General features: G+C 32.3%; 1 protein-coding gene across 1 annotated transcript in view; it reads left to right on the forward strand.

Moving 5' to 3' along the window:
- LOC126818983 (lipoxygenase homology domain-containing protein 1) overlaps nt 1-19,883 on the forward strand; it is a 72,210-nt gene that overhangs the window by 34,565 nt on the left and 17,762 nt on the right. Inside the window, exons 22-45 of the mRNA XM_056100206.1 lie at nt 71-296; nt 937-1,088; nt 1,453-1,610; nt 2,337-2,392; nt 5,081-5,122; nt 6,179-7,701; nt 8,499-8,508; nt 9,276-9,317; nt 9,647-9,813; nt 10,088-10,174; nt 10,346-10,478; nt 10,728-10,882; nt 11,383-11,534; nt 12,042-12,232; nt 12,963-13,135; nt 14,271-14,357; nt 14,551-14,683; nt 15,432-15,586; nt 15,763-15,982; nt 16,572-16,622; nt 17,772-17,941; nt 18,237-18,323; nt 18,615-18,747; nt 19,508-19,747. Coding sequence (XP_055956181.1) covers nt 71-296; nt 937-1,088; nt 1,453-1,610; nt 2,337-2,392; nt 5,081-5,122; nt 6,179-7,701; nt 8,499-8,508; nt 9,276-9,317; nt 9,647-9,813; nt 10,088-10,174; nt 10,346-10,478; nt 10,728-10,882; nt 11,383-11,534; nt 12,042-12,232; nt 12,963-13,135; nt 14,271-14,357; nt 14,551-14,683; nt 15,432-15,586; nt 15,763-15,982; nt 16,572-16,622; nt 17,772-17,941; nt 18,237-18,323; nt 18,615-18,747; nt 19,508-19,747 — 4,543 coding nt within the window. The remainder of the gene's footprint in view (nt 1-70; nt 297-936; nt 1,089-1,452; nt 1,611-2,336; nt 2,393-5,080; nt 5,123-6,178; nt 7,702-8,498; nt 8,509-9,275; nt 9,318-9,646; nt 9,814-10,087; nt 10,175-10,345; nt 10,479-10,727; nt 10,883-11,382; nt 11,535-12,041; nt 12,233-12,962; nt 13,136-14,270; nt 14,358-14,550; nt 14,684-15,431; nt 15,587-15,762; nt 15,983-16,571; nt 16,623-17,771; nt 17,942-18,236; nt 18,324-18,614; nt 18,748-19,507; nt 19,748-19,883) is intronic.

The following is a 19,883-nucleotide window of genomic DNA, read 5'->3' on the forward strand; positions in this document are numbered from 1 at the left end:
AGAAAACTCAATAGGATCTATGTTATATTCAGATTTAGTTTTTTATGATTTATTGTTTTGTTAATCCTAGGCTAACTTGTCAAAAGCTGGCAAACTTTTCAAAGTTCGTTTGGAAGTCGAACCCAAAAATAAAAACAATGATGCCTTGTGGAAAGTACGAGAAGTCAAGATGGAGGACTTAAAATCTAAAGAAATTATAAAATTAACTTTCAATCGATGGTTGTCTCCTATACATGATGATGGGTCTATAGTACGAGAACTTCCTGTTGCTGAAGATGAGGATGACAAATTACCTGGTAAGTACAGAAAACAAAATCAGGATATTTTCCCCATTACAAGATTGCTGAATGATTTGTATTCCAAGCTAGCTTTTAAACTGTAAGTGTAAACAGTCTGCCCCGACTTTTATCTTGGTCCCCATTTATTCTTTTGTTATTACTATTTGCTGAGTCTTGATTGCCCAGATTATTGTTTGACTAGCTTATCAAGACTCTATTTGCTTTGAGGACATGATATTTATGTGGAAACATTTGTGGTGATTTTAACCTTTTTGAAGGGAACTTTGGGGTAATAAATTTTACAACCATTTTAGATAAAAAGTAAAAGGCTTATAGGGGCTATGGTAGTCAAGTAGCCATGGCCAATCCTGACATGGGCGAAGAAGAACCTTAGGATTTTTCAATCCGGGTTCCCACTTGTCAGGGTCATGCCTGCAGGAATGACAAGGAAAGAGTGTCTAGTTGTTAGGTTGGACAAAAAAATGAGGTCAGCCCATATACCCTTGAAAGTAGTCATTAATGAAGAGAAGGTCAAAACACCACTGTCTGGGCAAAATTCTACTCTCTATTATTGTACATGTAACTCATGGAAAAAATAGTAGGTTAGTCTCCAAATGACTATGTATTGAATTTTAACATAATGTTTATGTTTTTCTAGTATTAACATATAGTGTTATGGTATATACTGGTAAAGAAAAGGGTGCTGCTACAGCTGCTAATGTCTATGTAAATCTATTTGGTGAAAATGGTGACTGTGGTAGAAGATTATTACATCAGACAAAAAATAGCAAAAAGTTCCAAGCTGGTCAAGTAAGTTAATTTGAAAAATTCTCTAGCTCAGTGACTTAAAGACACAGCCTGTCTTCATTTGTCGCACATCAAATTTTAAAAACAGTACAAAATACCAACCATAGTAGAATTTTGATATTTGGAAATAAGACATAAAGACACATTTTGTTAGGCTTTAAACTCATACGATCACATGCGAAATGACATATCTGTGTTGTTCAGTGAATGTGCAACATGTCAGGCATCCAAAGAAATGTATGGAATCGTTATTTATAAGCTTTTTTTTGTACATACTATAATTTAGGTATTTAATTGTAAAAATTGTAAATAATACATTGAATTTTCAAAGAATTTTTGTTTCATAATGATTTATTTGTGTTTCAAGGTTGACGTGTTTGAAGTTGAAGGTGTTTATCTAGGACGTCTGTCCAAATGTCTGGTCGGACATGATGGTACAGGAGCTGGAGATGGCTGGTTCTTAGATAAAATTGTTGTTAGAGAAAGTTCAACATCTAAAGTTGAATATGTCTTCCCCTGTAATAAGTAAGTATACAGGAGCCTTATTCGTGAAAACTTAAACTAAAATATTTTAAAGAATCAGCCTTTTAGTGGATTAAAACAGATATAGATTTGCCTTGTTCCTGATTGTCGTTGAAATAAACTGGTAAATTCTGGTATATATGCATTTATTAAAGATACATTCCTCCAACGAAAGCTATTATAGGGTAGTTATTTCAGGGTAGAATGGCAATTTTGTTATATAGAAAGTAGAAACCCAAATCTTGCTGGAAAAATACTTGATTCCCTGAAAAACACACACAGGGCGTGTGCAGGACAAAAATGTAAGGGTGTTAAAAACTGCCAGTTTGTCCGCTTGTTGTCTACTCAATTGACTTAACGCTAGCAATTGCGACAACAGTGAGAGACTTAACCGTACAACAGACTGCGATTAAAAGGCAGAAAAAGAAGTAGGCAGAGGATAATCACAGAATTTACTTTGATATTTATGCTAAATGGATAGAGATTATAGACAAGTACAAACTGAAAATGAAATGTCCCTCAGATTGACTGGATTTCCCGACAAACAAAGATGCTTAAAATAGGCTTTTAAGGTTTGGAGTTTTTCCTTGCTATAAAAATGTTATAAGAGAGATTTGATAGATATATTAGTTTAAATATGGGTTTGGTCTAAATATATCATCAAATCAAACTGTTTGTATATGGCAAGGCATCTTTAATTTATAAACAAATTGTGATTTAATTTTGCAGATGGCTAGATTCGGGTAAAGATGATAGAATAATAGAGAGAATGTTACCAGTTAGCGGTAGGTGAAGATATATGTGTGAATGTGTGACCTCACTGCTACAATATTCTCTGCACGCTTATACCCCAGTGCTAATTATACTGTATTTTCCCTGGTTATTATATATCCCCTTTTATCAAATATGTTATATTGCTACTTAAAGTCTCTTTATTTAATTACTTATGTTAAAGTGTATATGAATATATATTTATATGCACCAGTATATATATTAGACAACGTAGATTAGGGTAATTTATATGTTTTCAGTATTTATACAAATTTATTGCTCAAGTATAGATCTTCATGCTAATAACAGTTTTCATTATCCTTAAAGTGCTCCACACATGGAAGTATTGATAAGGGTTGTTTTTTTTAAATTGGAGCGATAAATAAATTTTCTTCTTTATAAATGCTATTGAATTATAATTCAAGTTGATAGGTTTAATATCTACAATAGAAAAGCACATTGTTTTTACTGCACAGTTTGGGATATATTAAAAAATTACGCAATTACTTTTATTTCTTTGCATGTGTTTAACAAAAAAATGTTTGCCCTCTAGAGGGGTGTATATGTATACATGTGTAAGCTTTTAAAATGTAGGACCACATTCAACTGTAAGTGCTCTTTGTAATTTTGTATGCGTTTGTAATATCTGTATGTTCTTGTAAAACAATTATTCATTTACATCGATAAACTTTTAATGTTTAATATTCACTGCCAAGAACAGATTAATGAACATTGTCCCTTACAGGCCAAATACAAACTAATGTCTTCCAGCATAATTTATTCACTAATGATAAAAATATATATTTACATTCCACTGACAATATCAAGAATGGATAATAATTTTAAGATATATAAACTTATGTAAAGCTAAAGAAATACAATTCCTTTACAATAGATTACACTTCAATTCCCCTACATAAACCTTTATATATTTTTCTAGGTAAAATTGTGCATAATATATATTTTTAGATAAAAAAAACCATATTTTCTATATAGAATTAGATATCCATGACATATTTTATATTGTTCAAAATAAATGTCCATGAAAATATTATGATGTCTTTCATAAATAAGACTTTCATGACATGGCATATCTTATACTTTTATAGATAAGACATAATAATATTATATTTTTTGCTAGAATCACATGACAGGTAGATTAAACTTCTGTGAAAATGGATATTAAATATATACATGTATGTGGCAATTTTTCTGTGATAATTTTCTACCTGTGGTTACTTTTTATGACCAATTTTAAAGAACTTTTTTTAGTTATAAACTTGTTGTTCGTACTACACAAATACAAGTAGTTAGTAGTTGTTAGTTATTTTATTCTGTTATCTTTTTTTATAAAACAAACTTTATTTACAATAAATCTAGGAAAAAAAGCAATTGGTTTGTGTTTGTTTGTTTGTTTGTTAATCAGCACTATTTTAAATTAGAGTGGTCCTGCATTTTATACTTACACATGTGTGCATGTTTGCTGTGGTTTTCCATGTATCTAATATAATACTACATGATTTATTTATTCATTTTTGTTTTTAGAAAATGTATTTTCAATTATGAATTTTAAATTATTATTTTAAGAAAAATTGATGTAAGACAATTTCTGAGTTTCAATCATTGCCATGGAAAACTACATAGGAAGAATTAAATGCAGACATCATAATTTAAAATAACTGTTCAAAGATGTGTACTTCAATAGTTGATATTGGTCTTATAGATCTTAAAAATAAGAGAACAGATTTATACCCTTTAAATATCTGATCTTGAATTCTTGCAAAGTTGTAGCAAAGTACTATAATGAAGACATGTACAGAACTAAAATCTTCGACTAGGAAAAGGAGTGGCTTTGCGGTTAGAATTTTCAATTCATGGTGTGGAATCTGAAGCAGACCCATGTGTATTTTACCAAGACCATAGGTGTACCAATCTTTCTGAATAAATTGACTGTTTGAAATCAAAATCAAAAATGATTGCAAACCCCAACTCTTACCTTCCCCTTAGAAACATACCTTTGCCCTGAATTGATACATGCCCTTGTTTATGTCAATACTAGCTGTTTACGCAGTTTACAGGTAGAGCCCAGAATCGGAAGTAGTATAACTACGAAACTGAAAGAGATAGTGCAATGAGGCCCCCCCCCCCCCCCCCGGACTATGTCATTTTCCGACTTGAACTGCCCATGTACCCCAAATTTCAGCCATGGGGCAGCCTTAGTGTAGCCATCCACCTAAAACAGACCAACGATAGTCACAAATATATAAATATAGATGGTAACAATAAATATTTCATTTTATGTATGAAATGTAGACAGAATGTTTAGTTGCAAAAGCAGATAGAGCCATATTATTAAAATAAAAGGAAACAGTAGCCTAATCCAAAATTGACAGAATCATTTTACCTACACATAAATACATCATTTCATTTATATACTCCATATTGAAATAATGAAAACAAAATTAAATTGGACTTTGAAGCTCCGACTATGTCAAAGATGTTAATTTCTCAGATGTAATCATGTATCTCACAATAAATACCAATTGCAATTTCCAGACTCGGTGACCATGACCATCTTGGTTTAAATGACAATATAAGGCAAGGGTGTCTATAATGACTTTTTGATCTGCGACAATAAAATATAATACCTAGCCTTTTGTTCTTGATCAATAACCAGACAAATTTTGAAAAATGATTTTTAGATGCGGTAATTCCTGTTCCACCTTCTGAAATTAAAGTAAGAGGTAAGATCAGGATGTTAGAAATAAAATATTTTTAGTAAACATTAACATTTTAGTAGACAGCTTTATTTCATATTTATGGGTAGATATTAGGTTGTTCAAATATTTATAATTGCCCTCTAATATTCAGTACATAGGCTTCAGATCAATCAAATAATTAAAGCATTGTAAATTTTTTATAGAATATCTGAAGAAACTAATAAACTAAATATATTCTCTGATAACACTCATATGATAAAACATAAAACTAGTTATGTCTCTTAGCTAGAAGCCATTTCAATTGCCATAATTTAAAGTATGATTAAGCATCTTCAGTAGTGATATATTAGTTTAAGACAAAAATACAGAGAGTGGAAGCTTTGGTTGTAATCTTTTTGTCTAATTTGTACACACAATTATACAAATATGAAGATTATGAAGGGTCTAAATACTTCTGTTACAGTACATCTATTCTCTAGTCTTAAACCCTTGTTCTGCAATGGATCAAATCAAGGAAGTGTTTTATTCATACTTCCAGGGCTATAAATGAAAACATTGAAACACATATTGGTTTTGCCTGTTGCTGTTTTTTTTTAAAATTAGGCTATGATTACATGTATATTTTTCTGAATTTGGTGCCTCCAGAGGATCGGACATCTTTTCGTTATTTAGAATTGGTATCATGATGTTACATATAATTACCTTTCGTAAATGAAGAGCATGTTTGGCAATACAACGACTGATCATCTTCAGATCATAGGTCATGGGTCGATAATCTGAAGAAGATGTGGGATGTTAAGAATGTGGTCATCCCCCAAAGAATTTTCAGTTTATTTAATTCTGTTTCTTATTAGTGCATTTGATATTACTTTATTGTTTGTGTGCTATTTTTAAAATGATATTTTCTTTAAAAAAGAATTAAAGTTAATCTCGCTTTGTAGTTGTAGATTTTATTCAAAATATATACTTTAATTTCTTTATGCATGTAAATATGTTAATATATAGTATAGCTTTTTCTTTGTGATGCACTTATTTCTTTGCTTTTTACCTCAAATTCTAGACGTTTTTCTCTTTTTGTAGATACTGCTGTAAACACCACCTCTGATGAGTCTGTTCACAAATCCCAAACAAAATCAAATCTAAGCGTTCCTTCACAACCCCCTTCTAATCCTAATAAGTCAGAAAGTTCTAGAAGTCCAAGACCAACTTCAACTAAGGTTAATTCCAAAAATAGTATGAATAGAAGGAGAAATAGTAATAATGGAAATGGAACTGATTTTCAGAGAACCATTTCATTAAGTCCATCTAGTCCCACTGATATACCCTCCAAGTATGCTGTGTTACCTCCTATCAGTGGTAGCAAAGAGGAGGAAGTCTCTCAAGCTAAAGATGAAACGGAAAATGGTGCTAACTCACTATCAAAAAGTGACAGTATCTTTGAATCCCAGGAATTAGACTCCATAGAGGAGGAAGAGGAGGAAGAAATTGTTCTACCCGTGCCAGAAAAATCAGAAACGATCCATACACAGGTTTCACAGCTGCAAGACAATCTGGGATCAGAAGATAAAGATTCTCCCAACAAAGAGAAAACCGAAATTCTAGATAAAGAAGCTTCCATCAATTCGTCAGGACCTGAAGTAGAAGGAAATGATGAAACGGAAGAAGTTCACACAGAAATTCCTGAAAAGGAGGGTAGCATTGATTCACCAAAACCTATAGAAGAAACTAATAAGACACCAAAACCTTTAGATGCTATGGAAGAAAATAATAAGACACCAAAACCTTCAGACGCTGTAAAAGAAAATAATAAGACATCAACAGCAGATGATGAAACTCACTCAGTATCAGAACAGCAGGATGAGCAGGCACCAGATTCAGAAAACAATCCAAGTGTTTCAGAAAAACCTGAAGGAACATCATCAGAAGATAGATTGCCACCACTAGGACAAAGTCCAGATTTAGTTGAAGAATCTAGTCCAGAGGAGCTGACAGAAAATAATGACACCAACAAAGATTTTCAAACTAAGGGAAGAGAATCTCAAGAAGTTACAATAAATGAGGATCCTGAAGAATCAACACACCCAGAAAAATCAGATGTGGGTAAAGTAAGTGATGATCGAACAGACACAGTTCCTGATCAACCTGATCACGAAAAAGATCGAATTGAGGATTCAAAATCTGTTAAATCAGATCATTACGGTGAAGTAGAACAAGATGAGGTCACAGAAAGAACTGAACCCGAAGATGCATCAGAGGTAGTTCCTCAGGTAGAAAAGATTGACAGTGATAGAAATACGGATAATGATGATGAATATGTGCAACCAGTGACAGAAAATGAGGATAATGATGATGAATATGTGCAACCAGTGACAGAAATTGAGGATAATGATCAAGCAATATCAAACAATACAGCTGAATCAGATTTCAACCAAACTGAAGAAACAGAACAAAGTACACAAGATACATCGCCTGTCATAGAAGAATCTTTGGATTCTAAAATACCATTAGCTGACTCAAAAGATTTACAACAGCAAATTGAAAATGAAAATTCTATAGAAAAGGCTAATGACTCAGAAGAAATTGCTACACCTAAAGAAACAAATGTGGGAGATGAAAAGGCCGAGGGGACATCACCTACAATAGATTAAGACTCCAAAACCTCTTTGTCAGCCAAAGATGAACGATAATTATTATGATCAAACTTCATGGAAAGCATTATATATTATCCCCATCCCTTCTCTTTCCCTATATTTTTAATTTATTTTGTCTTATTGTTCATAAATCATGCAGTGGGTTTCATAAGTGTATTCCATTACATATCTATAACACTACATTTTATATATAAATCATAACTTCATTAGATTTGTGTGATTTGCATTGTAATTTTTAAATTATAACCAATGTCAGTAGATATCAATATTAAAGGTATTAAACTGACTGCATTTTTTCAATATTAAAGAACTTTCTGACTTAATGCATACCCACCCCCATTTCCTTCACATTTGAACAAGACAACAATTCACAATGTGAACATTCTCTATGAAGAGTTTCCTGTAGAAGTTAGCCTAGTGGTATGTTTGTGTGTTTGTAGACTTAGAGTCAAATAATTTGGTGTGAATGCTAAGTGCATAACATGTAGAAGTTGATTACTAATTGCATAACTGATGTTGATAATAATAGCTTTATTAATACGTTGCATATGTATATTTTGTTTTACTACTAACAAAGATTTAATTATTATTGGTAGATGTGCTTTATACATCATCAAGCTTAAGCAAAAATTGTCCAAGTCATTTTGAAAAACAGATATGAATTGGTTATATGGTAATCACCACTGACTGTCTGCTGAAAAACATAACAAGGAAATCGTAATTTGTTCAATTAATCTAAATTTCTGTAGGCAATGCTTGGTATCTTTCATAGAATTTCTTCAAAATGACTTTGACGGTATTTGCCTTTTCCTGACGATAATTTTTGTGTGAGGTATTATTCAAAATTTTTTAAAATACCAAGTGTCCTTTATTATCTACAACTGTTAAAAATACAAAAATATAACCAAAATCTGATAACCAATAACCAATGAGGGATCTTGATAGTCTCAAAACATTTCTGCATCCATGCTTCTGTGAGAAGTATGCAAAAATATTAAAGACAGCAGTTTAAAATCAGCTTGGTTTTACATGAAGATTTTAAAATTAGTGTTGAAATTTTGAAATTCTAGCACAAAGTGTGTCTTTTTGCTGGACTTTGGTTTGCAATAAACCTATGTGATTTAATAATACCTCATGTTATGTTATTATTTTCAAGATAACCTACATAATAGTATATAACAGATACTATAGTGTGTTGTGTGCTGTGAATTATGTGTGTATATACCATTTAAAAAAATTTATGTGAATTTTTATCCTGCTATATATGTACATTGTACAAGTATTTGTAGTAATGCAATCACCAATGTTCTACATCTCTTTATTATCTCTCATATTTACTGCTACTTAATGGCAATATGGCACACTTTGATTCAATTTTCTGTTTCTTTTCTATTAAATACAATGTTGGCCTATATAATCACATATTATAATTATTTTCAATACAGCAAAAATAATATTCTTGATTAGATCATAGATTCAACTTATTTTATCGATCAACTGTCTTCTATATTTCTATTTTTTTTCAGAAAGAACTGTTGCAAAGGAACCATTACAAGAAAAACCAAAAGGTTAGAAACCAATAATATCTTAGATATAAACCCACTTTTAGGGTGTTCTCATTAGCCTAAGCGATTATGTTATATTTTGCTAATGAAAGTGCGCATAGGAAAATCCTTTTACAATTCAAAGAATACTGAACAAAAATGCCTCTGTCCAGGCTAATTATTTTACCCTACATTTCTCACGTCATAATCATGGCCTAGTAAAATGTTATAATAATACATTAAACATGATTCCAATCCAATGTCTGGAGAAATAATTGACGCCAAAATAATTTTGCCTGCTACTATTGCAAAAGCTAAATGATACATAAAACAAGCTGTTTTAATTATTTAAGATGGCGATTGGAAGGTTTATGTTACTACTGGTAATCAACAAGATATGGGTACAGATAACAAGATAGAACTATATGTATATGGTAGTGGTGAGGTTAGAGGTCCTATACCATTAGGTGTTGGTAAAAAAGGTGGACCATTCCAATCTGGACAAACAGATGAAATCAAGGTAATTCTTACTTTGTTAGAACTTTTCTATAGGTCTTTTCAGTAAATATTATTTCCTAATATTAGTTACAAACTAATATAACCTGTTTGATTAATTACATATCTGAATTAAGCATATATTATTATCCAATTTATGGAGGAAGTTGTTCAATATCAGTAGTATATTAAAGGATATTTTAACAAAACTTGTAGATTCTAACTCGGTTCAACGATTGAAAATTGATACTAATACTTTTAATACTTTAAACTTCAATGTTTATAATGGAATATTTCAGGTAAATTTAGGTACTAAACTAAAAGAATTACAGAAAATAAGAATTGGTTTTGATGGAAGAACACATGGGGACTGGTTTTTGGAAGAGGTATATTTACATTATTGTTTTATTTTATGTGAAATAGAGATATTGTCAGGATTTGAGATACTAAAGTGAATCGCTGAACTGTTGGTAAATACAATTTAATTCAAATTATGTTAAATTTGAATCTCTAAACAATCTCAAAAGTGTGTTTTCACTACATATATACTTTTTCAGGTCAAGCTCGAAAATCTGTCAAATAAGGAAGAATATCAGTTTAAAATAAAACGTTGGCTTTCAAAATCCCATGATGATGGAGATACATGGCGTGAGGCAGCTGTAGTTAAGAAAGGGGAAGCTACTCCCATTAGTAAGTGGAATTGCTTAAAAGCGACATTAATTACTATTATAGAAAAGTGGAACAGAATATAATCATATCACAAAACCATATCAAGCATGAATAGAGGGAATATGCTACTTTAATTCATTAAAAACACATTATGCCCTTGTTTTATTCTTAAATATTTTTCTCTTATCTTAAGATGAAATAGATAATTATTTGTGAAATTTCATAACAAAATAATAAGACAAAAATTGATAAATATATTTCATTTTGTAGATGCTATTTATACTGTAGAAGTAACAACTGGTAATCTACCTAAAGCTGATACATCAGCTGATGTTTATATCAATATATATGGTAAAAAAGCGGACTGTGGTAAAAGATATTTACATGCACCAAATTATAAAGATAAACCATTCCAGATAGGCAAGGTATATAATTCCAGTACTCAATTATTTCATTGTTTTAAAAAAAAGATAAACTACAATGGTAAGAATTGTCCTTTCAATTTCCACTAGACACATGTCCTTGATTTGTATGTGCACTGTATCATAATGTCTGTCATTGAGTCAACTGGCGTGGTTTCGAATCCCTGGTTGGACGTGACAAGGAGTAGGGTCGCCTGTCCAAACTCGTGGGTTTTCTCCGGGTCCTCCGGTTTCCTCCCACTGCTAAAGACCCCTATGCGCAAGCGAATTATTGAAATAAAATTAAACCATATGTTAGTCCTGAAAAGACCTAGTTGTGTCGAGTGGACATTTCTCTCTCTCTCTCTGTGATTTGTATGACCCTGCCCAAAACATGTCTACCCTGTGGGATGTCTTAGAAGTATGAAGTTATAACTTTAGACACTCTTCAAGTTTTTGAAATTCATGTGATCATTTTTGGCACTGATAAATATAATATTGAATTTAAGATATTATTTTTCTAGACAAATATATTTGAGATAGAAGCTGTACCATTGGGTGAATTTGATAAAATTATTGTTGGCCATACTGGTAAAGCTATAGGTGCTGGATGGTTTCTAGAGAAAATTATAATCACTGATATTAATGGTGAAGAATCTCATTTCATATGTAATAAGTAAGTATTTAGAATGTAAATTACCTGTCAATGCAGATAACAGCCATTTCATTTAATTTTATACGCCCACATTTTCATGTGGACGTATATTGTCGTCGCCACTATCCATTGGTCTCTCCGTCCACAATTGTTTGTGAACAGTCTACAGGTCACAATTTTTATCCGATTTCAACGAAACTTTAAATATAGGTTTATCACCCTAAGATCTGGGTTCCTGTCGATATTGGCATGTATCAAACTGTAACTTCATGGATTATGGCCCCTGATTGTACGAAAAATCACGTTTTTAGCTTGTGAACAATGTAGAGGTCACAATTTTTATCCGATTTGGTTTAAACTTGAAATGTATGCTTATAACCCAAAGATTTCGGTTCCTTTCAATATTCGCGCATATCGGAAAGTAACTTCCTGAATTATGGCCCCTGATTGTACGAAAAATCGCGTTTTTAGCTTGTGGACCCTATAGAGGTCATAATTTTTATCTTGTATGATTCCTACTTTTTACAGATGGTTAGATAGTGGAAAGGGTGACAAGAAAATAGAAAGAGTTATCTACCCTGATTCATTAAAGACTAAAACCCCAGTTCCAGCAACTAGTAAAATAAAGAAAGATAAACCAGTACAAGTTAAATCAACACCAGTTCAACCAGCTGCTAAAAAAGCAGTTAAAACATCTCCCAAACCAGTATCTACATCAGGTATGATTAACATCTGTACAAAAAGTCTAATTTATTGTATGAACAGATCTGATTTATTGTATGAACAGTCTGTGTCATGATAGGTCAGGTTTTATTCATGGTATGAATAATCCATTTCGTGATATGAACAGTCTGATTCATGGTGATTCAGGTTTTATGCATAGTATGAACAGTCTGTTTCATGGTGAGACAGGTTTTGTTCATGGTATGATCAGCCTGATTCATGGTGAGACAGTTGTTGTTCACGGTACGATCAGCTTGATTCATGGTGAGACAGGTTTTGTTCATGGTATGATCAGCCTGATTCCTGGTGAGACAGTTGTTGTTCACGGTATGATCAGCCTGATTCATGGTGAGACAGGTTTTGTTCATGGTATGATCAGCCTGATTCATGGTGAGACAGTTGTTGTTCACGGTATGATCAGCCTGATTCATGGTGAGACAGGTTTTGTTCATGGTATGATCAGCCTGATTCATGGTGAGACAGTTGTTGTTCATGATATGATCACCCTGATTCATGGTGAGACAAGTATTGTTATGGTATGATCACCCTGATTCATGGTGAGACAGGTATTGTTATGGTATGATCACCCTGATTCATGGTGAGACTGGCCTTAAAATGAATGGTGAGACATAATGTGTAATGAAAGCACCCACTAATTGGTATTAAAATGCTTAACTTGTAGTGATAAACCTGTAATGGTAGATATATATTTCTTTAATTTTTCAGATCGTATTTACCAACTATGGGTAAAAACATTGAAAGATTCTAAACCGGCTAATGGAGGATCTGTGAGTATAACGGCTTATGGTAGTGAAGGTAAAAGTCATATGATAGAATTATTACCAGAACCGGGATCAAAGGAGAAATTATTTGAACCAGGAAATGTCGATGAATTTGAGGTAAGCTATAATTATTTCCCTATTATCAAAGCCATTGGAAGAACAAAATAGGTTAAGAATATCAGATAAAGAGATTAAGACTCTAATAGTAAACACAGATTCTAAATTCCCAGTGATCTGTGAATAATTGGCAGATCATTTTCCTGTCATTGGTGGATTATCAGCAGATTATCAGAGTTAAAAGAGTCTTTCCACATATTAAAGGCAAAAGATAAAACATGTAATTTGCTCAAGGATTGTTTCGAGAGCTGACATTGCAAATCTACAAGGATTTGCGTAAAATGTTTGTTAAAAAAAAAAAAATCTCTGAGAATTGTCGAGTCCGACTATTGAATGTCAGTCAGGGTGTTTTGAATCAAATTTGTTTGACTTATTTTATAGAATACTACATGAAAAATAAAATATTTGTTGTGTTTTTGTTTTACTGTTAATTTCTAACTTATAATAGTGATGAGTTTCTGGCTGGCCATTGTCTTTTGCTTTTGTAATGAATTGTGTGGAAAATTCCCCAATCACGACACAGCGTCTTGTAAAAGTAGAGCACCAAAACCAATTGTATTATAACGGTGCAACTCCATTTACATTTGTATTTATGCATTGAATTTCAGTTACGATAAAAATTTATTTGTTTCCTTATTATTTATTTTAATCCCTCTTAAATAATATTTAAAAGAAACTGCTTTAGCAGGCCAACCATGAAAAGAAATAATTTTGGGTTCCATTTTATTCTTTCGAGTGATTTGATTCTGCTAGTTCTACATCAATATAATGGGGTTAAACTGGGTTATTCCACTTCTATTCTGTCTCTGTCAAGGTTGGCCACTTGGGTTTTTTTTCACTTTCATTTGTGCATACATATACATAAACTATATCCTTTATTACAATAGTTTGTGCAGTTATCAATTGAATTTTTGGGACATTGACATTGTTGTATTATTATCATTGTTCTTGTATTTTGGTGTTTTAGATTAACACAATAAACACAATTTTGTTTTTTAGACATTATTAATTAAGATTCGGAGGATTCGCGCAGATTCCATATATGAGAATCCTCTTAGATTCTGGCAAGATATGATAAATTTCTAGCCCTGGTTTTATTGTTGTTGTATATAGATGTGTTTTATTGTTGTTGTAGGTAAATGTGGGTGATATTGGTGAGATATATAAACTACAAGTTACAAGAGATGATACATTAACATGGGAGGGCTGGCATTTAGAGGAGGTAACAAACATTTTCATTTTAAATCTACAACCACTGTTGTCAGGTTGTAATATTCTTACCCATTTTAAATCTGACACTGTGATATATCCTTGCCTTAACTAACAAACTAATTTCTTGTTTTACAGTATACCACTAAATTTCTAGTTCAACTGTTTTTTGTTATTTAGCCTAGTTGTATCTATATTTTCTACAGATCCGTTTATTAGATAAAACAAGTAAAGAGGAAGCTGTGTTTGAATATAATTGTTGGTTGTTAAGAAATGATGATGGTAATAGTCTGGTACAAGAACTTCCTGTATATAAACAGAATAAACCACTTCACCCAGGTAAATATTCAGAATAAACCACTTCACCCAGGTATATATATACAGAATAAACCACTACCCCCAGGTAAATAAACAGAATAAATCACTTCACCCAATTAAATATTGAGATTAAGCCACTTCACCCAGGTAAATATACTCAATAAACCTCTTCACCCAGGTAAATAAACAGAATAAAACTCTTCAACCACATAAACAAAAAGAATAAACCACTTCACCCACGTAAGTAAACAGAAAGGGAACTTTTGTTTTTGAGTGCAAACTTTTTTTTAGCATGACCTTCTTTGTAAGATTTTGATCCTGTGCATAAAACAATAGATCAAGGGCAATGCTCACATTTAACATGCACATCTTCTGTGCATGGGTGGTCGATCTTTTGTCAACTGTTGTCAGATCACAGACAGAGAAACAGATCACAGACAGAGAAATAGATCCAAAACTCATTCTTTGCTTTAGGCTTAAAACATGTACCGAAGCTGGACATAATGCACAATTTACATTGAGATATTTTAAATAATTACATGCAGTCTATCAAATTATCTATAAATAGATAACTATTAGTAACTGCAGGGTGACCAATGCACCACATTATAAACAATTACACAAGATATACCTACAGACAGGACACAATGTACACAGACACCTCATGCTATTGCTTTTCACTATTATCCAAACCGGAATTCTGGACTAGTCCATATTCACAAAAAGCTTGAGAACTTGTGATAATGTATTTTTGTGACCATATTTTCAGTGCATACCTATAGATTATCATTATATACTGGAGATCATTGGGCTGGTGAAACTGATTCTAATGTTTTTATCACTATATTTGGTCGTCATGGAGATACTGGAAAACGTGGCTTTTACCAACCAATAAAGAAACCATTAAAATTCCGCAAAGGACAGGTAAAATTACATTATATTAGAATAGTCAGTAAAATTGTATACACATTTTAAAGTGGATTTATTTTTTAAAAAAAAGTAAAAAGACTGATAACAGGGCATTTATTTGAAATTATACAATTTATCAAGAATTGTTTTCTGGTCCCAATCTGTTTAGTTGCAAATTTTTTGTGATATAGATTGAAACATTTGACGTACAAGCTGTAGATTTAGATGATTTAGAAAAGATTGTGGTCGGCCATGATGGTAAAGGTCATGGAGCAGGCTGGTATTTAGACAAGATAACTGTAACAGAAACAACTGGTGATAAATCACACATGCAGTATATATTTCCTTGTGGTAAATGGTTAGATGAAGGTGAAGGTGATGGATTAACAGAGAGAGAACTTAGACTACTAGGTAAGAAATTGATGAGTTGTCAGTTGATCAAATACATTCTACATGCCTCCAATCTGATTCAAATCTGATGCTTTTCTATTCATGTTTCATTTTCATTCATTTTATGTTCTATGATTCCCTTTACTTCACATCTGACAAGTTTTATGAATGTGTCCTGTTTGAATGTCATCAAGATATTGTCCACTGATCTATGTATAAGTTATTATAAAGTCAAGTACATAGTGCCGTACAAACACCAGTCGGTCTCAATAAGTTGCAGTGTAGAAAATCAGTATCATTAAGATTGACATGCCTCAGGTTCATTTTAACTTTGTAATATGATGAGACACTCTACCCTATGAATTGTATTGGCTACATTGACATAGTTTTATATTCAGAAGGCGATTATTCATATTTTTTATATAAATTTGAGGGTTTTTTACTTTGTAAATTATATACAATTAAATTTGCTTAGAAAAACAACAAATTTTATGGTATTTATGATGTAAATTTCACAGCCAATCAATTTCAAAATAAGTATGCAAAAATAAAAAAAAACTGAATAGCTTTTAATATATATTTTCAATTTTTGAATATGTTTCATTTTCAGATCAGAATAATTCAAAAGAAAGAGCTTCTACTCGTAGCAAATCACAATCACGTAAGTTTACTTAAAGATACATTATGGGAGATAAGATAAAGAGATGGCAGTTCTCGCTATAATAGTTAAAAACTAGATAGTGTAAAGGTAATTTGCTGAAAATTTCAGTCAAATTGATCCACTATGAGCCGAGAAAGAAGCGGGTGAAATTTTTGCATAGTCTCGGTCATGATTACTAAAATCATTAATATAAACAGCATAGTCTTGATTATCCACTTTTATTGATTTAATTATCAATAGCCGTTAGTGGCATATAGGAATCTAATCCAGCCAACATCGAAGGCTAGCCTTGACATCGAGAGTTTATTATGGTCTGGATAAGTTAATTAATGTCTAAATGATAATTTAGATAACATTTTAGGCCTAAAGAAAGACTTGTAATAAGCAGATTTTGCTCTTGCATAATGCATGTTTAAAGAACAGGGGGTTGGATTGCTGAATGTTTAGCGTGCGCGCGCTGTATCGTAAAGTCTGTCATTGAGTCGACTGGCGTGGTTTCGAATCCTCGGTTGTACGTGACAAGAGTAGGGTCACTTGTCCAACCTCGTGGGTTTTCTCCGGGTCCTCCGGTTTCCTCCCACTGCTAAAGACCCCTATGCACAAGCGAATTATTGAAATAAAATTAAACCATATGTTAGTCCCGAAATGACCTAGTTTGTGTCGAGTGGACGTTAAACCCCATTTCTCTCTCTCTCTCTCACTTAAAGAACATCTACATTATTAGATCAATTATTATGATCTGTGGCCTGTTTGGTTAATGATGGCAGAGAGGTTCATGTGCTCAAAGTTTTACACGGATAAAAACCACTGCATGCAACTGAAAAGAAATATTATCTTCTGCCTTTCTTAGCAGCAAAAATATCAATTGACAGTTAACTCAGAGAAATAAAGGCATTGGGTTAACTATAATTAATTGAAACAAGGTTATAAAGATTGATTATCAAGAACATTGGTTGACTATTAATTTGTCATCATTGTTAATTTGTTAATCTTTTTGCTTTCTCTCATTTTATTTTCTATTCTAGCATTTCCCAAATTAATTTCCTATTCTAGTATTGCCCAAATTAGAAAGGGCAGTTGTACCCCTCTCTCTATCCCGGCTCCGTCCATCTGTGCCTCAATAACAATGTTCTCAATGTTTATTTATAGAAGGTAAATGGAAAGTACTTGTTAAAACCAGTGATATAGAAGATGCTGGAACTAAAGCTAGAGTCTATTTGACGGTATTTGGTAGTAAAGATAATACAGATACTATACCACTAGGTGATGGTGGAGTTCATTCAACAGATTTTGATCGAGGAAACGAAACAGATTTTATGGTTAGCACATATCATTTAATTGAAAATCATCAAGATTTTATCTAGCGTGGGCAATGTGGAAAAGTACAGAACTATAGACTGTGCTTCTTTCATCAAGAAATTAAAAATACATGTACCTATGTCTGGAATAAACTAAACTATTTGTATATCCTTTTGACCCTTTTGGTGTAGTTTCTGGTATGTCCACTTTTAGAGCCTGTAGTGTACCACATTTTGGAAAAGTGCTCTCCATAATATAATATTTTTTAAGATGTTAAATAATTGCCCTGTTAAGAGATTAAACTTGTATTTATAGATATCAGTTGGTGATATAGGAGATGTAATAAAAATAAGATTAGAACATAATAATGAAGGTCCAGAACCATCCTGGCATTTAGATTGGGTAAGTTTGACATTTAATTCTTAAACACTATCAGAAACAAAATATATAAATGATGTTACTTAGCTCAATTTGAGATTGACTTCTGGTGATTTTTATTTCCTATGGTTCGATATCTGGTTTGTTATATGTATGGTAGATGCTTCAACATTGGCAAAAACATATGTACGATTGTTCTTGGCCAACATACAATCCTGGACATTTAAGTTTGTCATTAGCTCTTAAAATCTTGATCAAAAATGAATAATGAGGAAATGATTGTTCTGTAAATAAGAAATAATGCTTAATTTATAGCTAAAATTGACCAGGGAAGATACAGGAGAAGAATTAGTTTTCTATGGTGACTGTTGGTTGGCTGAAGATCAAGGAGATAAACAGATTTGTAGAGAACTACCGTTTGTTAAATTTGGGCAGACACCATTAGCAGGTATCTTTTCATGCAGCATTTTTGTAATTTAGAATTACCTTAGGTTCTTAATTTGTTTGGAATCGATCTTTCAAATCCACTCCGCCTTCATATTTTAGTGATATAATTTTCTGATATATTTTTGCAGTGATCTGTCTATATGAGGATTATCAAAGTAATGTTTCGAAAATTTATCATTAATATTGTACACATCTTCAATAGAAGGCTTGATCTAGCTTTAATTTATCAATGCCTTCACGTAATACTCTGCCTTTTTTGTCACTAATTCTGATTGGTCATTGACCCAGTTCCTGACCTCTCAGATTCCTTGATAGAAATTATCATCGCGAATACCAAGTCTCGCACTTTCCAACTGAAATGTCCAGCTGATATAATCGATAAGGTTCGTTCAACGTCAATGTTGCTGGAACTTTTCCAGTCAACCTTCAGCTTTTCCGCTATGATCATGCTATGACCTACTTCACTTCTTAGTCCAAACCTTTTTAATTTACTTTTCTGTTCTTCCATTATGCTAGTACATGTAAGACTGCTTTTCTTTGGTTTTCCGTGAGTTTATCAATTAAAAAAAAGCTTTCAATGGCTGTAAACGAATCTATTCCTTCATTTGTTTGTATCGCGTGTCTGTGGTAGACAGAGATAACATACCTAAAAGTTTGGGAATTTCAGACTAATCTAGGGCTAGATCTTGTAAAACTTGCAGTCGTTGCTTCAGGAACATGCACTGTGCAGTACTTACACATGGTATTTTGTTTTATTGTAGTCTTGCAGTACATAGTTTGTATGCAGACAGGTAAAGACAGAGAAGCAGAAGCTACAGATTCTATTGTATCCATCAATATTATTGGTCAGAAGGGTGAAACTGGTATTCGGCCATTGGTTAATTCTATTAGTGGAAACAATATTTTATGGAAATCTGGAGATGTTGATTATTTTATGATAGAGGCAGCAGATGTGGGCAAAATTAACAAAATAAGAGTTGTATTTGATGGAGATGACAAAGGTATGTTTAATGAAGTAGAATTTTGGAATTACAATGCTGAGTTTGCAATTTTGTTTTCCATTAAATCCATAATTTAATTTCCCTCATTTATATTTTAGTCCATCTGCCCATAGAAATATAGAGTTTAACTCCACTC

This window comes from Patella vulgata, chromosome 4 (genome assembly GCF_932274485.2).
Source record: "Patella vulgata chromosome 4, xgPatVulg1.2, whole genome shotgun sequence".
Taxonomy (NCBI): domain Eukaryota; kingdom Metazoa; phylum Mollusca; class Gastropoda; family Patellidae; genus Patella; species Patella vulgata.